This window comes from Chanos chanos, chromosome 5 (assembly GCF_902362185.1).
Source record: "Chanos chanos chromosome 5, fChaCha1.1, whole genome shotgun sequence".
Taxonomy (NCBI): domain Eukaryota; kingdom Metazoa; phylum Chordata; class Actinopteri; order Gonorynchiformes; family Chanidae; genus Chanos; species Chanos chanos.
In genome coordinates, this window is record NC_044499.1 from 12469841 (window position 1) to 12489422 (window position 19582).

At 41.4% G+C, this 19582-nt stretch overlaps 1 protein-coding gene across 1 annotated transcript; it reads right to left on the reverse strand.

Annotated features, from left to right (window-relative positions):
• Positions 1 to 142: 142 nt before the first annotated feature.
• ahrrb (aryl-hydrocarbon receptor repressor b) lies at positions 143 to 18341 on the reverse strand. Its single transcript, XM_030774649.1, has 8 exons — positions 18280 to 18341; positions 17089 to 17270; positions 5175 to 5293; positions 3835 to 3924; positions 2132 to 2255; positions 1915 to 2048; positions 1496 to 1680; positions 143 to 1178 (listed from the first exon to the last, which is right to left on the reverse strand). The coding sequence occupies exons 1-8, from the start codon at positions 18339 to 18341 to the stop codon at positions 143 to 145; spliced, it is 1932 nt and encodes a 643-aa protein (XP_030630509.1).
• Between the last annotated feature and the right edge of the window lie 1241 nt (positions 18342 to 19582).

Below are 19582 nucleotides of genomic sequence, written 5' to 3' on the forward strand. Positions count from 1 at the left end.
AAATCTTATGAGGCTGAGCCTTTCTCATCCTTGTAAAAAGAGATAAACCTGAGTGAATGCTTTTAAGAAAACTGTAAAAATTCTTTAACATAGTAAATCAGAGTTGAAAAAAGAACACTGAGTTTTAGTCTGTCTCCTCTGCTTACTGCATGTAGATATATGGATTGGCTTTATGTACAATTGTGTTGATTGTGCAGTTTGACATAATATTTCTTTGGGCCTGTATTTGACTAATGTCATCAGACCAAGGTGGAGAGTCCATAGGCTCTCTCTTTATACAGTGCACCAGACTGTGACCCCTGAACTCATGACCAATTTTATAGTCTGGTTGCATGTAAGCTTTGTGATCAACAGAGCCATTGGTGTACAGGTGTCCATCCAGACAGTCAGAGTCCTGGTTACCGACTAGTGGATCAGCAGGAGTCAAGTCTTTGTTTATGACACATTTTAGTGGCTTACTGCTGCCTGCATAGAGGTATTTGTGATACCCATTAATTGGCGGGCTGATTCCAGCTTTAGCCCTCTGGCACAGGCTGTAAGGGTCATAGTATTCTCCCTCTGTCTTCACCTGTGGTACCACAGGGTAGGCTGGACCATACCGCCTCTCGTTGCTAAGCCAGATGCCGTTGTGGGGCACCCCGTATGAGTTGCAGCCATTTTCAGAATCAGAATCCTGTTCAGTCTTAATGGCAGTCTCAGACAGCAGCATGCCATTGTAACATTCACTGTGAGCCATGTATTGACCATCCGCCTTCCCTTGCCCGCAGTAGCTCTCCAGTTCAGGGTCGTGGACACTCCCGTACGCCTTACTCTGAGAAGCCTCGCCTCTGTTGCTGTGGCAACCTGGAGACGTCTGGATTTTACCGCCGTCGCCGTACCTGCCAGGCCTGCTAAGAGGATAGCTGCCGCTCTGTGCCATCCTCAGGGTGGGCGGAGAGTGGACGTCCCACGGGTTTTCCAAGCCGTGAGCCTTCTGGCCCCGCACAGAGGACAGACAGAAGTTGAGCGGTTCATCCTGAGAGGAGCAACAGTCGTCTCCTTTGTACCTCGCGCCCTCTTTGGCGAGGGCCGCCCAGGATCCGTTGTGGCAAGCATCACGTGACGATGAGCCCGACCAGTTGAACAGAACAAGGTCCCTGCTGTCACATATTCCTCTGGAAACACGGTGTCTCTTCTCACTAGGGGTGGATAAATAAACTTAAACAGTCATATATAAAGTCATTACATTGGCCAAACTTTTAAGACCCCAGGTGAGGAGGAAAAATATAGAGAAAAAAATCTGAGTAGAACTTCAGAACTCTTCAGTTAATACTGCAGTTTCAAAATGTTCTGTGGTATTTCATCACTAACCTATCGTCTTACGGTATCATAAAAGGCACAACTGCCTGTTGTGAATTTAGAGTTGTGCTCTTCTGCAACACTTAAAAGTCAAGCAAGTACAAAGCCAAATCAGTAAGGTCGCTGTGACAAAAAACACCAGTTGTTAATTTCTCACCTGCTTACAAAGCCTTTGTTCTTGCTCTTCATCATCATACTTTTCATCTTTAGCTCAGTCATGGAGGGCAACATCAGAGGCACAGCCACACAAAAGAGAGCCATCTGGGGTGGCAGGAGGCCTCCAGTCTCACTCTTCCTCTTTTGTCCCTGCAAGAACTTCAGACTACCCTGAAACTGCATACTCTGGAACCAAGAGACGGACAGACAGAGTGGGGGAGAGAAAGAATCAAAGAGAGGGACAAAGGGACAGAAAGAAACAAAGAGAGAGAGAGAGAGAGAAAGAGAAGTAATATAAATCTCAGAGACAGTGGAGATCATAGAGATGTAACTTTTTCAAAGGGAATAGTTTTGAAACGCTTTATTACTATTATTTTTACAGAATGAACATGTGTATGGGTGTATGTTAAACTGACTGACCAGGAAGCCTGAGGTGCTGTCCAGCAGGCAGCGCACTCTGGCGATGAAGCATCGTGTCAGGAATGGGGAAAGTTCTGGGAGGACTCCATCTGGCTCCTGAGCACTGTACAGACTGCCCACCACAAAGTCCTCACCTACTGAACACAAAAACACTCAGAGTCAAAGGCTAAGGGGCCTCAGAACCCTCCTTTTGTGTAGATGGTATTTATACACACACCAGTTCCCGGCGCTGTGTGGGTATCCTGCTGGCTGGGGTTCATGGCCCAATGAAGCTGTCTTCTGAACTCCTGCCGTTCTTCCACATGGATATAATCAAAGACATTCTGGTGCATCACATCCGTCTGCCCGAGAGAACACACACACACACACATAGAGTTTGGAGGCTAGACCCACTTAACCCTCCACATCAGCACTCCCATTGTGTTTGGCAACTGCAGTGACCTCTCCACTTAACCTAACACATGCTTGGGTGAACCATACACAATAGTCAGACACACTGGGGGTATTTGGACTGACACCGCAAGTGTCAGTGCGCAGGAGACCGACAGAGTCACTGCCGCTTCTATTTTACACCCCCCTCTTCAGACAAGAGCAGGAGAATTGGCCGAGAATCGGGCTGTCTTATAGAAGTACGCCTCGTGAGACCATCCCCTGAGAAAGCCTCACAATCTCTGAGTAAATTAATGAGCATTTCTTTAAAAGAGAGCCACAGGATTCATTTTGAAAGTGAATTCATTTTTGGTATTAACTACATCTAGCAAACAGCAAAATCTGACCGTTCTTTGGCTTACCTTATCTTGCCTTAAAGTTACTTTCTAAAAACACTTAAATGTAAGCTTTGAAGAAGCAATGTGTTCTTGATGGCAGCCTGAACAAGTAAAAGGTTGTGGCTCTCCAAAAGTATGAACTTAACCTCCAATGTCTCATTGCGGCAGTAATTTCTAATATATTCTTCAAGGAGAGCTCTTTCCTTCAACATGAGTTCTTAGGCTTTCCCTCACAGTCAGTAGGCAGTTGGGTGGCTGCGCTTGGCTTGTTTATGTATTGCGTGACACTAGAGCTGCTTGCATGAGCACAGACACAATGCTATGTTGATGAAAAAAAAAAAAACCCCTCTGAAACGCCAACCCACACTCGTAATTCTGCCGCTATTTTTCCCAGCACCGGCAATACCCTCTGTTCATAAAATGACAAACTCCCTCTAAAATATTCAACCTTCCCATAATATCCGCATCACAAGCACGCAACCCTTTGAACACAAAGCCGCGTGAACACGGAATACACACCAATAGCATCGCTGTTTCCATCTGCAGGCGACTCAAGTCAGTCTTTTGTCAGACTCTCTTGTTGGGATGCAGGTTTAAACGTTTACCAAGGAAACTTGACTTTTAAACAGCTCCAACAAAGTGATAAATCAAGTGAAGGGTGAAAAGTGGCGACTATTTTTATACTTATTGTCATACTGAGGCTTGCAACATAAGTATTTTCAACATTTGCTCAGATTGGTCTTAAGCCTCTTTCAGACAAACACATTAATTTCTGTTTTGAGTTCTTTGATGAGCTCAAGATCTTATATACAAACCATTTCACAGGGTTATTCCAGTTAAAAAACAAAAAAAAACAAACAACAGAAATAATCTTGTTTTACTGCTTTACATTTCATCTCAAACAAAGAATGATCCTATGAGAAGATACATGTCTTTTCTGTTCTCTTTCTCTCTTTGTCCTGTCGCATCCAGTGAAACATTAATGATCAGTGAATCAGACCATGTCATCACATTGACAGATTGACCTCATAATTCAGCCCTCTCCACACAGTTAGTGTCAGCTCTTACTTTCCCATTATGGTAAGATCATTGCTTTTTAACAAACTGAATTTTTGAATCAGTGATTGAGTTTATAAAAATGATGTAAAAGTACCTGATGGAAGCCCAAATAGTCAACAATGGTGGGCGAAGCATAGAATATGATTCCATCTGTGCTCACCACCAGTGGAAATCCAGGCAGGGACTATGATGAAAAGAAAAAAATATGTATTCATTTTTAAACACATAAGCAAACACCACACACATACAGATCAGACAGAGAGAGAGACACACACACAGAAAGAGGGAGAGAAAGACTGACAGAGAGAGAAAGAGGCTTTTTAAAAACAGCATTAACAAGCCATATCATTTATTGTAGACCAATAGGTCAAAACTCAATTTTTTATTTGTCAGTTTTGCTCACAGCAAACACAGAAGAGGGGAAAAAAAAACCCCAGATCATTTTGCTTATTGGATTTCAAGGTTCATTTACAGCTGTAGCCAAACAGTGTCTTTTTTTATATACTAAGGATACACAAAAAAAGCTCCCATCTGAGTACAACGACTCTAAACGACTGAGCTTGCTCCTTCAGTAGACTTAAGCTCTCTGGGGTGAGGCACATCATTAGCTAGTGAACAAGGACATGCGTCAAGCGCATTTTGCTCCGACATTCGCGTGACTCTAGCATGTTCCATGCATGGCGCCGGCACCCCAGGGTCAGCCGGGTCGCTGGTTCCGACTTGTCATTGTGACACTGACCTAACAGTGTTGCAACTGTCACTTGGACTTTGCCAAGCCTGCCGTGTTTCTCACATCATCTGTGAAGATTTTCAAAGCTATTTTGTGACAAGCAGGCAAAAGGAGGGAGGACGAAGGGGAGGCGGGTTTAGACCCACTGCATCTTTGGAATGATAAGATTTGAAACGATGGTTTTAGCTATCGTCATCCTCCTTCGTGTTTTTTTCGAATCAGATATCAGCATTTTCATCCAATCAGCTTCTTTCGGCTTCTGCCTGAACAACAAAAAGCAGCACTTACGATTTAGCTCCTCTCGTGTGACAAATTGGAGCTCTGTGTTTATAAAACTGTGTGATAATACTGCTGACCAGTGATCTGCACCTTTGGCCTATGGAGGGAAGATTTGAAAATCCAGGGGCCCAACATACCATGTTTATATACTACCACATAGTATCTTTTTTTTTTTTTTTTGTGCTGCGAGAGCATGGCACAACACGAAAGCCTACTGCGTTCAGACTTCCGTTAGGTAACAAGGTACATGACTGAGTCATCACATGATTTACGATATGACCGAGTTAGTAAAAATAAGATAATCTGTTTAGGTCTGTGTTCTATCAGAGCTCCAGCTCCGCTCGCTGACCCCATGTTCTTCATGGAATACACAGACACACATGCACGAAGATATGCACGTTTGCCGTTCTCTTCCCCTCTCTTACCTCCAGTAAGAGGTCGCTCTCCACCACTTTATTGCCCGGTGTCAGGTCTTCTTTTCTGGGCTCTGGGTTGGGAATGGTTGGTTCGGTGTTATGCTTTCTGCCTGGCCTCTCCTGAATGGCTGTGTAGAGAAGAGACAGACAGAGATGGATACAACAGACTTGATAAGAGCCACATCGTATTGAGGAGAAGTGTGTGAGAGGACAGTGAACGCAGTTTCCCCGGGAAAGCTGGAGATAACCATATTCCTGCACAGTGCAAGAAGTTCAAGGATGTTCCCCTCACTGACTTACTGAACTCGATAGATACACACGCTACACATCCAAACACACTCACACCCACACACACACATCTTACAGTGTAATCCATGAGCGTGCAGCACCACCAGTAAATGAGATCAACAACAGAGTCATCAGAACAAAGACATCCAGCAGGTCAGTCACGAAGCTCACGCGCTACAGAGGCCCTGCCAGACCCATCAACCGGACCACAGTACAGACACTCCTACGGCCCGACCCGACCCAAATGAGTGCTCGGAAATGGCCCGAATGATCGCAGCACGGTAACACGCCATGAAAAAATTCTACTATCTGAGCCAAACCCCTTTTTTTGGGTCCAAACCAATCAATTTTATCTCTGCTGTTGTCAGATATTTGGTTCCTGATGATTTCTTCCCGGCCTGTTGCATTTTTGTTGTAATTTTCATTCCTCAGAAGTCTGCGTGGCTGATCAAGCAATCCGCGTGACTTTTACAGGAAACAGAATAACGCGGTAATCAAAGCTGGTAATTTAATCTCTGTTATAGTCTTATAACAAAATTATGGTATTATAATAAAAACCACTATTTAACTGGGATGCTCTCAGAGGACTGGAAAGCAATGAATGGTGTGCAGCGTGACGCGAGGTCCAGTGGTAGTTTCAACGATGTTTATATCCTCCATCTCTCAAGCGTCTCAAAACGGTTCTTAAAGATACCCTACACTGCGAAAGTGAAAAGGTAAAAATTCAACTCAGTAAAGCTCAGCAACTTCCATGACTCTCTTGGAGACAAAAAAGCTCATCATGCATATTGTCATAAATAATTTCATATACAGTAGACTGCCACCCTTTGACCATAACCCAGCAGTACACCCGTCCCTCTCGCATCCTCCCTCCTGCTGATATCCGCCGTTGCGTGCTCACATTACAGAAATATATTCACTAGCGACTCAAGCGGCAAAACTGGGTGGAAATCTGGCCTACAGCCATCTCATTAGCCTATCTCCGCCCCCCTACATGCCTACCCAGGAAATCGGGGAGTGAGAGAGAAAGATATAGTGCGTTGGTTGACTGGAGCTTCGCAGTCACGCGAGCCATGCGTCTGTCAATCTCTTCTTGTCACTAACAGAGCTCAGGCATCTGTTTAAGTGATTGCGTGCAAACATGCAAGCTACATTAGCCTGTAAAAAAAAAGAAAAAAAAAATCCTTATTACAACAGATGTTAATAATTGATAACTGTTGGAAAAAAAAAGTCCTGAAAGCTCTCCTCACGGGTTAAGACAATAGAGGTCTGTTGTTTTTGTTGAATGAGGTGGGGGGGGGGGGGGGGGGGCAGCAAAGCAAGAAGATTAACTAAAAAAAAATATATATATATTTTTGCTGAATACATGCTTGACAATGATGATTAAATAGATGAAAAAAGCACTGGACTCTTCAGAATTTGAGCACAAGTTATAGAATTTATCTCAAAGGATAAAACACTCAGTTGAATGTGTTTCTCGTTCATGATACAGAAATTGAAGAATTACAAATGGGTTCAAAAGTTAATTAACATTAACACTACATGCAACAGAGAAGAACTCTAGGCACTGGTTGGAAAATAAACAACTACAATAGTAATAAAAGTAATTAGAATCAAGCTTTTGGAAACCTTATCACAATCTCACAAAGTCTCAAGTCACGCAAGTTAAGTCTGTCTCTGTTGGAAGAGCACTGAAAAACAACTCTGTTGTGAAGGATTACAGATGATGCAATGACTTTCGCACAAAGTGTGTAACTGGTACCAGTCCACTTAAAGTTCCCTTTAGTTTCTGATCCTGAACTGAACGAGCATACAAACGGATGTGAATAAACCACAGATAATGGAGAAAAATACAAGCATATGAGTCGAACAGCAGATTCCAAAAATCTCCCCTAACAACGAATCATCCCCTGAGGCTTTGCTTTAGCCTTTACACAGTTACATCTCTATAGAATAAGACAGAATCGAAAAAACACATGAAAAAAACACTGAAAACACTTAAGAGTTTGTCAGTGTTTATCAGAGAGAAGCAACTTACTGAAGGACAATAAATCAAATCTGAGAAGTGATTCTAATATCCACTTCCCAGGATATTCAGCAGTGGTTGTGACAGATTGCTTTCAATTACTCTTGTTACTAAAGCATTCAGCATAAATGGGTTTTCACTCTTGTACAATGTTTAATATTTTCTCAGTACAAATTACATTTAAATTTGCTGACCACTTACCAAATAACATCTAATCAAAAAAATCTTTCCGTTCAACAAAAATGACAGGGCATTCTAAAAACCAATTCTGGGGCCACAGACCAAGGCAAACCATATACTACAAAAATGTTTGATACTATTTAGGAAGCAAGAACGTCCTCTCTCTGCATTTGGACGGTCCTCACTTGCATCATCTCTGCCCTCTGCATTGAGAAACAGGCCGCTGTCACTGCTCAGGCACAAGTGGAGGCGGCAAACAGAGGGATATGTGAGCTGACGGCTGCGAGAGCAGTCGCGGTACTGATTCTATGAGATCTCCTATGAGATCAGTTGCAAGCGGCAGCAGCACGCTAATCCATGCAATGATCTCATGATGGCATATTCCAGTTGGAGGCTTTCCCCCAGCATTCTCATTCTCTTTCCACCATCAGGCGCTCTCATCACGCAAGCCTGAGGGGCCGTCGGGGGGGGGGGGGGGGTGGGACGCGGATGATGCTCCGTGGGTAAAAGAGGTTGGATGTAGCCATTAGCGGTTTTATGCACACACCTGGTTAAATGGGGATTCTGGGGAATATGTGTGTGGGGGGTTTTGGAAGTGTGTGTGTGTGTGTGGGGGGGGGGGCTTTGGGGGTAGTGGGTCAGGATGCACAGTGACTTCCAAATGTAACAAAGGCCATACATCATTGATATGTTTTCCGTCCTCAGTTCAATTAATGAGAGAGACAATAATGAATGGACATGCTACACACAGGAAAGCAGACATCTAGTACGAGTGTATCGGAGGGGAATTCTTATGAAGCTATTCTTCTGATAGCTATGTGTGCCCACTGAAATGTGCTAAACAAACACACAAACACACACACCACAAATACTACACCATAATGAGAGGCTACTATTAAAGCACTCAGCATATGGGGGAGGGGGGAGAGAAAAAAATAGCATTATGCAAAAGTTGAAGGAGTGTGAGAACAAGCGAGTTTTAAGATACCTGGCTGTGGCAGCTTCCCATCAAATCAAGGAGTAGTCATTTAAAATGAGAGTGGGAGTGAAAGAGGAGGAACGGGGAGGGTCAGGGGTGGGTACACAGAAGGGATTCCCAAAGCGTGCTGAGTAAATCGTTAATCTGCACGGACTCCCCGTGGCGTGCATGAATGTTTTGTGTCGGCGTGTGTATACATGAGTGAGTATGTGTTCTGCATTACCTCTATCTCAAATAGCAGAAAACTGTGTGCGGGTTTTTTTGTGTGCATGTCGGAGTAGAGAGTTCAGAATAGACTGTGACAGAGTCAATGAGGCTTGAACACTTCAGGTTAAAAGCCTGCTGGGTGACGGATCCTTTATAGAGCCCAAGCATTCTGCTCTGTCACCCCCACTTACGTTGTCTGACACCCGACATGGACGTATATGATGGAAAGTCTACATACACAACACACACATACACATACACACACACACACTCTTTCCCACAATGATAGATGCTTACTGGTAAACTGAGAGCATATACACAGGAGCATAAAACTGTTCTTCTCCTCCCCAGCCGTCAGAGAGGACACATGCCTGTATGTTGATTCACACCGAGCGTGTTGCCAAACATTGAGACTTCCATGGGGTTTCTAAAAGGCAGGTGGAAGAGCTGAATTCAAATGTCTGTCTAATCTGACTGAACATGCTTTCAGACTGATGCATTTTTACCGCTTAGGGTTTTTTTTTTTTTTTTTAATGTCAGGAGGATGGAAATAAAAAGCAGACCTTCTCTTGACAGTCAGTGCTGAATTTACGACCAGATGTGTGTTTATGTCTTGGACACATTCCGCTGAAAGGAATGCAATGACTGCACTGCCATACGCTGTGGCACTTTTTTTTTTTTTTCTCCTCAACTCTTCTTCCCTGTTCCCCTCATTCTGACATCTGAGCAATTTCTAACAGCTCTATAAACATTCCATAATGAGACTGCTTCAATATTACAATGGACCTCAGAAACCGAAGGATCGAGGTTAAGAAATCCACGCTCACAAAAAAAAAAAGTCTTATCTTCGCCAGGATAGGATAGGTTGCTCTGACATATGCAAAAAGCACATTTTCTGTTGACTTACTAAGCACCTGTCAATGCCATCTCCACCATATCAAAATCACAGGCCAAGAGAGAGAAGGTTAATCGAATCAGCGTGGACATCTCTGCTTGCTGGGTTTTATGCCCGTTCATTACGCCCCGTGCGTTACGCTGAGGGCAATTTGGTCGCAGCTTCAAGCGGTCAAGGTTAAGAGGCCACACAAATGTACTACTAATCACAACACTGCAAGTGGTGGGATTAGGATGATTCAAAAGGGCTTCTGAGGAAGAGTGAATATAGCAGTACTCTAGGGAAAAGCAAATTGTGAATAAAAACCCTGGGTCTCCTCCGTGCGACTGTCTATGCATCGATAAAACGTTATTTAGTCTTGAAATACACTCTTGCAATCTTAAAAATAATCATACATGTTTATTATTTGGCTAATGGCATATATCATGACTTAGAAGGTTAATGCAACACTTAGTAGGTCACACGAAGACATTCAAATCAATTTTTTGTATTCATGGTCAGTTACATTTAGGGCATTGCATTGTACACAAGCTGGATGATACATGATTTCTGTCAGTGCAGTAATATCTAAAGAGAAACATGAGAACACATTCATGGACGATTTTTATACAGCTGGCACGAGTAAAACTGATTAAGAGATCTAATTCTAAGAGATGATATTAGAAAATGCAACCTGATTTTGGATATTTTGGACACGATTACCAGGCTCCACTGAGTAACTGACTGTGTTATGGTATTCATTTGACGTTTCTTTAAATATTTATTTTGATACAGGCTGTATACGCATGTTTGTTGAGCCTTTGTCCACCCATTGAGTGTTCAGTAACTCTAAGTGAATGCGTATGCTCTGTGTGAGTTTGCACAAAGCACTCGTGACAGGGTCTGACTGGTCAGTGTGCTAGCATGCATTAATTAGTTATGTAAATGGTATGAAAGACTGAGTACAGTGTACAGTACAGAGACCTCTCCACTCTCAACAGTGCTCCGATCCTCCATCTTCTCTGTTTCTAACGTACATCTCACACATGGTTAACTCAACGCACAATAACCACACACTACATATAGACCGTAGTTACTAGCACTGAAACAGCATAGATGTACTTCTTCTCTGGAGGAGCTGATGGAGCTGTCTGCACCTTCACTGCTTTGACACATAGTGAGAAAGAGATAAAGCAGTCTGTACATGTGTGTAAGTGTATGTAAGCTTCCATAGCTGGTGTATACGCCTGTTCTGCACGCGATAACTGGGTGTGGGGTACTGAAGCATGTGTTGCAAGTCTGACAAAGAAGAGAGAAAACCCAAGTTCGCTTTTGTGAAAGGTTGATTTCTTGTTCTGCTCCCTGACGGACAGATCATTTTCAGAGGCATCTCTGTGAGGTCAGACCTTGGTCTGCTCCAGTCACGCAATCTCCCGCCTGCCCTGCTTTATTACAGCCTTACCACACGAACTGCCTCTTAAAGGGCCAGGAGCGCACCAGCACCGACACACTCGCTCTCCACACCACTCATACCACAGGGTAAACACACTGGAGATAATATGAATATGCATTTTTCCATATTGTGAAAACATTGTTTTACACTGGATTGTTTGCTACCATTCATTAGAGTTTCAGTGGGGTTACTGAGGTAAGGCGTATGAATGTGAGGGAGAACAGTAAGAGGGAGGAGGGGTTTTTTTTTTTTCATCCGTTTGACTGATTTCATTACTGTGCCTCTGTTGGGTTTCTGGTTCAGTTCCTGGCTGAGAAAATAACAGGAGTTCAGAGAGAGGTGTTGGAGAGTGTAGAACTAATCCAGCTTGGACGTACATACTGTAACAGCAATGGAATATTGTAGTTATGGAATAAATAATCACAGGACATTTGAAAGCATAATTCTGTGATAGAAAAAAAAGGGGGGGGGGGAGTGGACATGCACACTCTCTAAGACACAGCCTGAGTGTTATACTGTATGTCTCAGTAAGTATACACTAAATGGAAACACACAATTATCTCAGTTATCAGTTAAATCCACGCTAATACGGTTTTGCGGCATGTCGATGCTTCACACTCAAAATCCTCTTTGTCTTCCTAAAGCTCTTCATCCTAAAGGTTTTCCAGGACTGCACCAGGCATATGGTACATCCCCAATAGTACCTCTTCCAGCGTCAATTAGATTCAAGACCGGTTTGACATACAAGCTGATGGAGATTATTCCGCATGATTCCCAATGCGAGCAAGAGCTGATGACAATGGCTTTCCAACTCAGACAAGACCTCCATAAGGCAGGGGGTAGGCAAAGGCCAACACTGTAGCGTGGGGGATCTGACACGGCCCTTTTGTTTTTGTGTGAACCTTCGTGAGATGAGCGAAGCCATGAACACAAGCTGTGCCATGAGATCATGTATGCTCCGTTGATCAATCACTTTGGAGCAATAGTTACACAAATGGACTGATACAAATTGCCCTAATTGACTTGGAGGGGAGAGATAAAAAAAAATATATCACAAACAACCCTAAACTCTCCAAAAAAAAAAAAAAAAAAATCATATCAAGTATTGCTCAGTATGCATTATTGATATATGGTATTTGAATTGCAGTCATGATATTGGCAATTACATGTCCTTGTGAAACTGGCCAGTCCAAAATGATTGATTCATTTGTTTTGGGAATATAAAAGCCCAGCTGGTTTTGGTCATAACACAGTTAAATGTAACAAAGTGTACCATGCAATGATCACATCAAAACTGGATTTAACAGAAGATACACCATACCAGGCGGCTCATATTATAGTTGTCACGCAACAGGATGGAGCTTAACGCCAAACTCCTTTATGACATATTTGGGTCATTTTTATACTGGTTTACATGACATTGCGTGCAGATGGATTGCTTTCCAGTTGCCAACAACCAGATACGTCACATCCGCGATAAACGCTGCTGTGGAAAGGCTGTGAAAATCCTTCCATCCAATGATGCAACAGCAAATGTTTCTATATTTATATACGTCCGGCAATCACCATCAGAGAGGGTGGAAGTGCGAGCGAGGGCAACGTGATCACAAGAGACAGTGTACTGGAGAAAAAGCCTTCAAACAAATGTGTTCCCATTCTTACAGACTCATACGCCTTCAGAGAAACGAACCAAACAAAAACAGCATCTTGTGTGAAAGAGAAGGGGGGTGGGGGTGAGTCAGATCAATAAAACTAGAAACCTCCCATGACAGAGGTAGTATAGTGGAGAGGTCCATACTCAATTCCAGATGTCAGGAATCACATGATATTTAGGAGTGGATGCTTGGATTATCTGTCAGGTTTTAGCAGAGCCTCATTGAAACCTAATGAAAACAAACAGTGGGGTGTTTGAAAGAGGGAATTTCAACGTTTTGCACGCAAGCCCTGGGAGGATGTGCCAAGCAGGGGCTCAGAGGCTGTCAAATGCCAGTCTAATTCTGATTCGTTAGAGGGTGAATTCTAACATGATACTCCGAGCTCAGGGAACATGGCACTGCATTGGATTCTCACTTAGTTCTAGTCCTCATCAGCTGTTGATTCATTCCAAATGGTATCCAGATATTTTGCCTGATTTTTTTTTCTTCTTCTTATTCTGCGCTTCAATGTAGTTTATCATCACTGTCTCTTAAATGCAGTCAAATACACCGTCATATTCTGGTGATTTCAGACAAATGAGAGAGTTCAGTATGATAAGAAATGAATAGAAAACAGATTTCTCACAAAAATCATTTTTGAATTAAGATGGCCATAGTAAAATGTGCTAAAATCTTAGCAAATGGCGAACTATGAGTTATGAAGAGCTCAGGTTATCCAACAGGATATCTCTAGCTTTAACGTAGTAAAATGCACAAACAGCTCATCTCAGACTAGCATCTAATTACTTCATTCAGTCACATCTTGGAAGAAGTTTGCTAGAGGGAGAAATTGTGTGGGGACTACGTGGAATGAGAAGATGGAGGAATGTTCCCGCTAAACATAGAAATCTGTAACAACAACATTTTAATGAAGCTTCTGACCTTCATTCAATAGAAAGAAAAACAAAAGCACATTTACTTGTCTTAGCCTGAACAATAAAGAAAAAAAAAAGAACCAAATTTTGTCTGTTATGTATTAAAAATACTTATATCCAACTGGTGAGTGTTTTCAAACTAGGCCTTCAAACCATCAGCTGCATGAAGATCATCAAAAAGACACTGAGACCAATGTTTAAAAACAGCCGTGGCATAAAAGCACTTGTTCCACATCTTCCTCTCCTCAGCCCTACCTAGTGCCAGTGGACAGACGACTGTACCAGGCAGTGGTCACGCGATGCTCCTCAGTCAGAAAGGCATTCACAGCCCAAAAGCCTTTAGTCCATTTACACATCCAACCGGAGAACTCAGTCACTCCCTCAAGCACTGGAACTCATTACTGTATCCTACGGCGTAGGACTGACAAAGTAGAATTTGTCAGATTTTCACGTTATAATTGCTATAGATCATTATAAACAAAAACGGGTAATTTCATTGTAATTTATTGGCCAATATGCATCAACAACTCCTACTTGTCGATTTTTATGAACTAATTTCTGTGCCTGTAATGTGTCTTTCCTCAAACACACAGTCACTAATCACAATCTAGTTCGGTGTCTGCGTGTCTTTATCCTATTACCTTTATCTTGCCAATTGAAGGTGCCTGTTACGTGTGTTTATGTGTGTATGCGTGTGTGTGTGTGTGTGTGTGTGATGCCTGTGCACCCAGGCATCAGAGCCTGGCAGGACACACAGTCAGTATTGGCAAGCAGGAGATCTGCACGTGGGAGAGCTTTGCTCGACTACTTGGAAGGCCAAAGAGGTCAAAGTGCCACACTTAAACAGTTTCCTTGCCATGTCACTCTCGGTTACTTCAGTCTGTCAGGAGCTGATGGGTGGGATATTTTTCACCAGATGAAATAAAAAAGAACATTTTCACTGATCGAATTTTATTATTGATGTGAAATGACAGGCCGCTGCTTTATGATACCTTAAAATCATGTTTTAGGATAAAATGATTTTCGAAATGAATTGATTGTCTGAATATCATGTCATCATGTTGTCAACATTTAAGTGAAGATTAGGCTTTTACTGTAATATGTATTGTGAGTCATATAAGAGCTAAATTACAAAATGAATGTACAAAAATTTGTATTTAGTCACTGGTTAGTATCTAAAAGGCATGTTTCTCTGATGTTTATTTATGCTATTCGTACAGGTTTCCCTCGTTTGTTTTTCCTCAGTATGTAGCTAACTTATTAGGCTTAACAAGACGATGGAATATAGCTGGCAGCGGGACGGCCAAAATGTCAATTACTCGGTAATTGCAACGGACAAGCTCCTAACAATGGTGTTGGGCCAACAAAGGCTTTCACACAGCATCCTGCTGATTTCCAAAACCAAAATACAGCTTGTCTAGACCAGACATGGTCCGGGGTCACTCACTTACGGCCCTCATCGTGCACGGCCAATCTATACAATTACTCATAAGGGACTATTCATTAGAGACACCAGAGAAAGAATGGAAGGCATGCAATGAAATGAAAGGGAAGTCTCCATAAGAGACATGCATGCACTGAGCTGATCGAATAAAAAAAAGCATACAAAACCATAGTCCATTTAACTCTGATATACTGGCTTCAGATGCTTTCTTTGTTCGCATTTGTAATTGTTTAAATGCTCATTTTATATGTAAGATAAAGAAATATATATATATATATACGTTTGCAATATTTAATACATACGTTACATTTTTAATTACACACACAATATATAAAATAAGTGTACACACACACACACAAACACACACACACACATATATATCACATATATATATAGACAAACACATATGTATGTGTACATATGTATTTATGTTCACAATATTTAAATTTCCTTGCAAAATGAATATTATAATGGTGACACAGCAATCACAAGTTAAATTTCACTCTATTGTCACGTTTGCACTGATAACAGTATTAACATGAGTAAGAGTTGTCCATTTATTATATTTCACACATGTTTCATTTCAATCCTGATCTGAATCAAAAAAGCAGGGAGTCGAGATTTACCCTACATATTCTCCCTTGACCTTAACATATTTTATGATATGAATCAAGGTGACAGAGTTGGAAATAGAAAAGAAAAATAGAGCACTGAAGGACAGATTTGGATGAATTTGTCAAAAAAGCTGAACCCTATTTAAAATACACTGACGTTCCGTCGCATAAACCGAATCATCAAGGCTATACGGATTTTGATATCGGCAACATTTAATAACATTATGTTCAGGGTCGCATGTGTAGTACACAGCTTCATCAGGGCAGATCTGACATTTACTGCTTTCATCATCCAAAAGTGGTTACAACATGTCAGAGAGAATACAATACATCTTGGGATAAACCATTATAACACAGGGTTAAACGTACACAAACACACATGCGAGTCAGCCACAGCAGAAAAGCTCAGATGTCCTCTCTCATCCCTCTAGTGGTGTGAGAGAGACCTTGTGCCATAAGCCCATCAGCTAATTCAGCACAACTGCTGGCAGAGTTCCACGAGGTCACTGTTTTAAGCTGATTAAGACTGTCAAGCAAACCTCAAATGGGACACTTTCTTAAAAATGAAGAGTTTTCTAAATTACACGACGTTTAAATTACAAAAAAACCTCTTTGGATCTGATATAGTGCTGGCTGAAACAAATTTTTTGCTCTAAAAATAGAAGTGTAAATAGAACTTTTCAAGATGAAAAAAAAGAGTATTGTGTAAACAGACGATAATTTATGTTTAATGTTGTGAGGTGTTGTGAAGGATATCTATCGACTTAAAGAATCCTACTTTGAGAGTCTTAAAATCAAGCCCTCTGCTCCAAGGGGCAGAAAATAATATATTCCTTTTAGGAATACAGCATTATGAATGGTTAAATTTCCAAGACTGAAGGGTACCATGACTGAAGGAAAGAGACAGTGAACAGTGTCTTGATTCCGCTACACAAGCTTGGCACTGATTTTTTTTTTCATGTGGTGTGGATGTGAGAACTTCATTTAAAAGAGAAAAAATGATATTTTGGCAAGTTTGAGAAGTATGCTTGTTTCGCAAACTTGAAAAAACATGCCTTTTTTCAAGTTTGTGAAACAAGAGCTTGAAAATAGCATTTTCATGTTTCAGTTGAAAAACATACTAACTGATTAGCCCCACTGGTCAGGGGTCAGTGCCAGCGTGTGGTGGTATGTGAAGTTAAGGTACTGTATATGCCCAGAACCTTACAACTAGAAACTGGACGTGTCTTTGGACAGAAGTATGAAGAAGAGGACCACAAAGAATCAAATCGTATAGTCCTAAGTCCTACCTTGGAAGAAGCTTTTGACGCGGAGGTAGCTGACACTAAGGCGCAGCACTGACAGTTTGTCCAGTTTGGAGATGACATCAGGGGTGAATGGCAGCAGACTAGCCAGTCGGTCCAGCTCCGCATTCAGACGGTCACGGTGTCTCTTGGAGGGGTTTGATTTCTGACTCACCCCTGCTGGTTTCCTATCCCAACAAAATCAGATGCACAATACGCAGACCCATTAAGTTTAAAGTGACCACTCAATACCCCTGTTTTTTATGGCTAATCTTGAATGGATGATGGATGGATGGATGGATGGATGGATGGACAGATAGACTGACTATCCGACAGACAGATAGATAGATAGATAGATAGATAGATAGATAGATAGATAGATAGATAGATAGATAGATAGACCTTGAATTTACAGTAAGACTACTAAATTATTTTTCACCATTATATCCAAATTAATAGTCAAAATATAAATATTATACACTGACTGAGATGACAAACGTGATTATAACGTAACTGCAATGCTCTATTTCAAGTAACAGTCAAGAAAAAAACAATTTAAGAAAACTTGAGCTACCAGTGTGGTTACACATCTGTTCAGAAACATAAAGAACTGTCAGAAGCTAAAACATATACTGTGAAAGAAAATTGTGACTGTTACTGATCAATAATATCGTAACTAATGGCACAGATACATCTAAACATTCCCACCAAAAAAAGAAGAAAATTTAAATACACACAAAACAGAGGATATTAAAAATTGCCCTGAAATTCCAATTTCGCAAAGGGAATTCAAAAGAAAGTTAAAATAATGAACAATAATTCTGGTCCATCATTCAACACACTGATCAATAAATACAACTGCGGTAAGTAAACTGACATATGATTGCTCCAGAATATTTGAAAGTAAACTGTTGTTAAACTTTCTCCAACTTATCCTCATCAAAAATGAACTTCCTTTTTTACCCAAACATTGAATACATGCTACAACTATTGCATAAATCTAGGAAATCTACAAAATCTATGACACTGAGTAATTTGATATTTTATAGAATAGTTCAACTGATGTTACAGTCTGAAGACAGTCACAGAGACATGCTTTTCAGTGATAATTTTAACCAAGCCACACATCTAACTTTATTTATTTATTTATTTTTCAACAAGTTTCAAATATGACTGCTACGCAGAACAGAACTTAACTGTTTCTGAATGGGCTTTCTTCTCTTCCTCCCCGCATACATGCAATCTCCAGGTGGAATCATGACTAACGGTTGCTGTTTGGTCAAAGGGTCAAAAGTCAGCGGGCACCTGTTAAGCATCATGCACATAATTTGCAACATTAAAAACTTACATACGCTTGTTACGCTCCGAAGTTTTCTACAAAGTTTATTAGCTTACAGACCAAGTCTAGGCTTGAATAGTAATTTTAGATCATCTCAACCGTATTGTTTTCAAACGCATCATCAGTAAACCTTTACTCAGGAGTGCATAAGAATCACCAAAATAAATCAACCGACAAAAATAAAACTTTGTAACTGTAGATCAACTCACCTAATTGTGCTGTGAGGGGAGCCAATTCAGCTTTATTCCGGTATGAAGAAAAAGACGCTACTCGAGTAAATAACGGAAATTGAGGACAAATGAATATGCTACATTAGGAGTCAATATACGTTTAACCTATAGGTCGCAATTCATGGTATCTGTACAACCTAAACAACCGAGCATCAGTAAAAGGCGATCTGGATAAATGTTTTGTATGACTCAACAGTCCTCTGGCAGATGTGCTAGATGTTTTATACCCGATTGGATGGCATTTACATCCTTGTATTTCAGGTGGCGGATTCCTCCTCTCAGTGACAGGGCGAGAGCTTCGCACGCAACACTTGGGATTCACCCATCCTCACGCGGACACGCACGCACACATTTCTGCCACAGTGTATTCTAGGCGCCGGAGTAGAACGTGTAGGCTGCGAGATCTCGAGCCACTTAAAACACCATCACAGGAAATTGCGGGGCGAGCTCATAGCCGGTATCTTGAGAGGTTCCATCTCGGTATAAGTTCTTCTTAAGTTCCGGAAATAACAGAAAAAATGCTGAGGACGTGGTTCGTTTTTTGGAACTACGGCGGACTATGGTGGTCTCTTCCACAGTTCACCAAGTAGCCTAGTTTATCATGGACGTTTCATGTATGCGTTAACGTTGCATGATCGCCAAATTATGTCACCACTTTGAGGCAGCAATCATATTTTTTTTTTTGAACCGAAGATAATCGATGCTTTACCAAACTATGCAGTAACGGTTTCAGCAATGCAACTTGATTGTAATTTTACTTGGTTCCTCATTAGCTTTAGTCTCGCGACCAAACTGTGGAATTTTGCTCCTGTCTGAGAGTTAAGAACACATTTTATCTAATTTTACTTGTTGACATGTTCAAACAAAAAATTAAATAAATAATGACCTCACTGACTGTAGACACGGAGTACAAACATACCTAAATTCCACT

Coding starts and splice junctions, on each gene's coding strand:
- ahrrb (XM_030774649.1), bottom strand. CDS start 18,341: ATGATTCCACCTGGAGATTGCATGTATGCGGGGAGGAAGAGAAGAAAG. Junction 17,271..18,279: donor AGAAAGCCCATTCAGAAACA/GTTAAGTTCTGT, acceptor TTGTTGGGATAG/GAAACCAGCAGGGGTGAGTC. Junction 2,256..3,834: donor ACTATTTGGGCTTCCATCAG/GTACTTTTACAT, acceptor TCTCTCGGGCAG/ACGGATGTGATGCACCAGAA.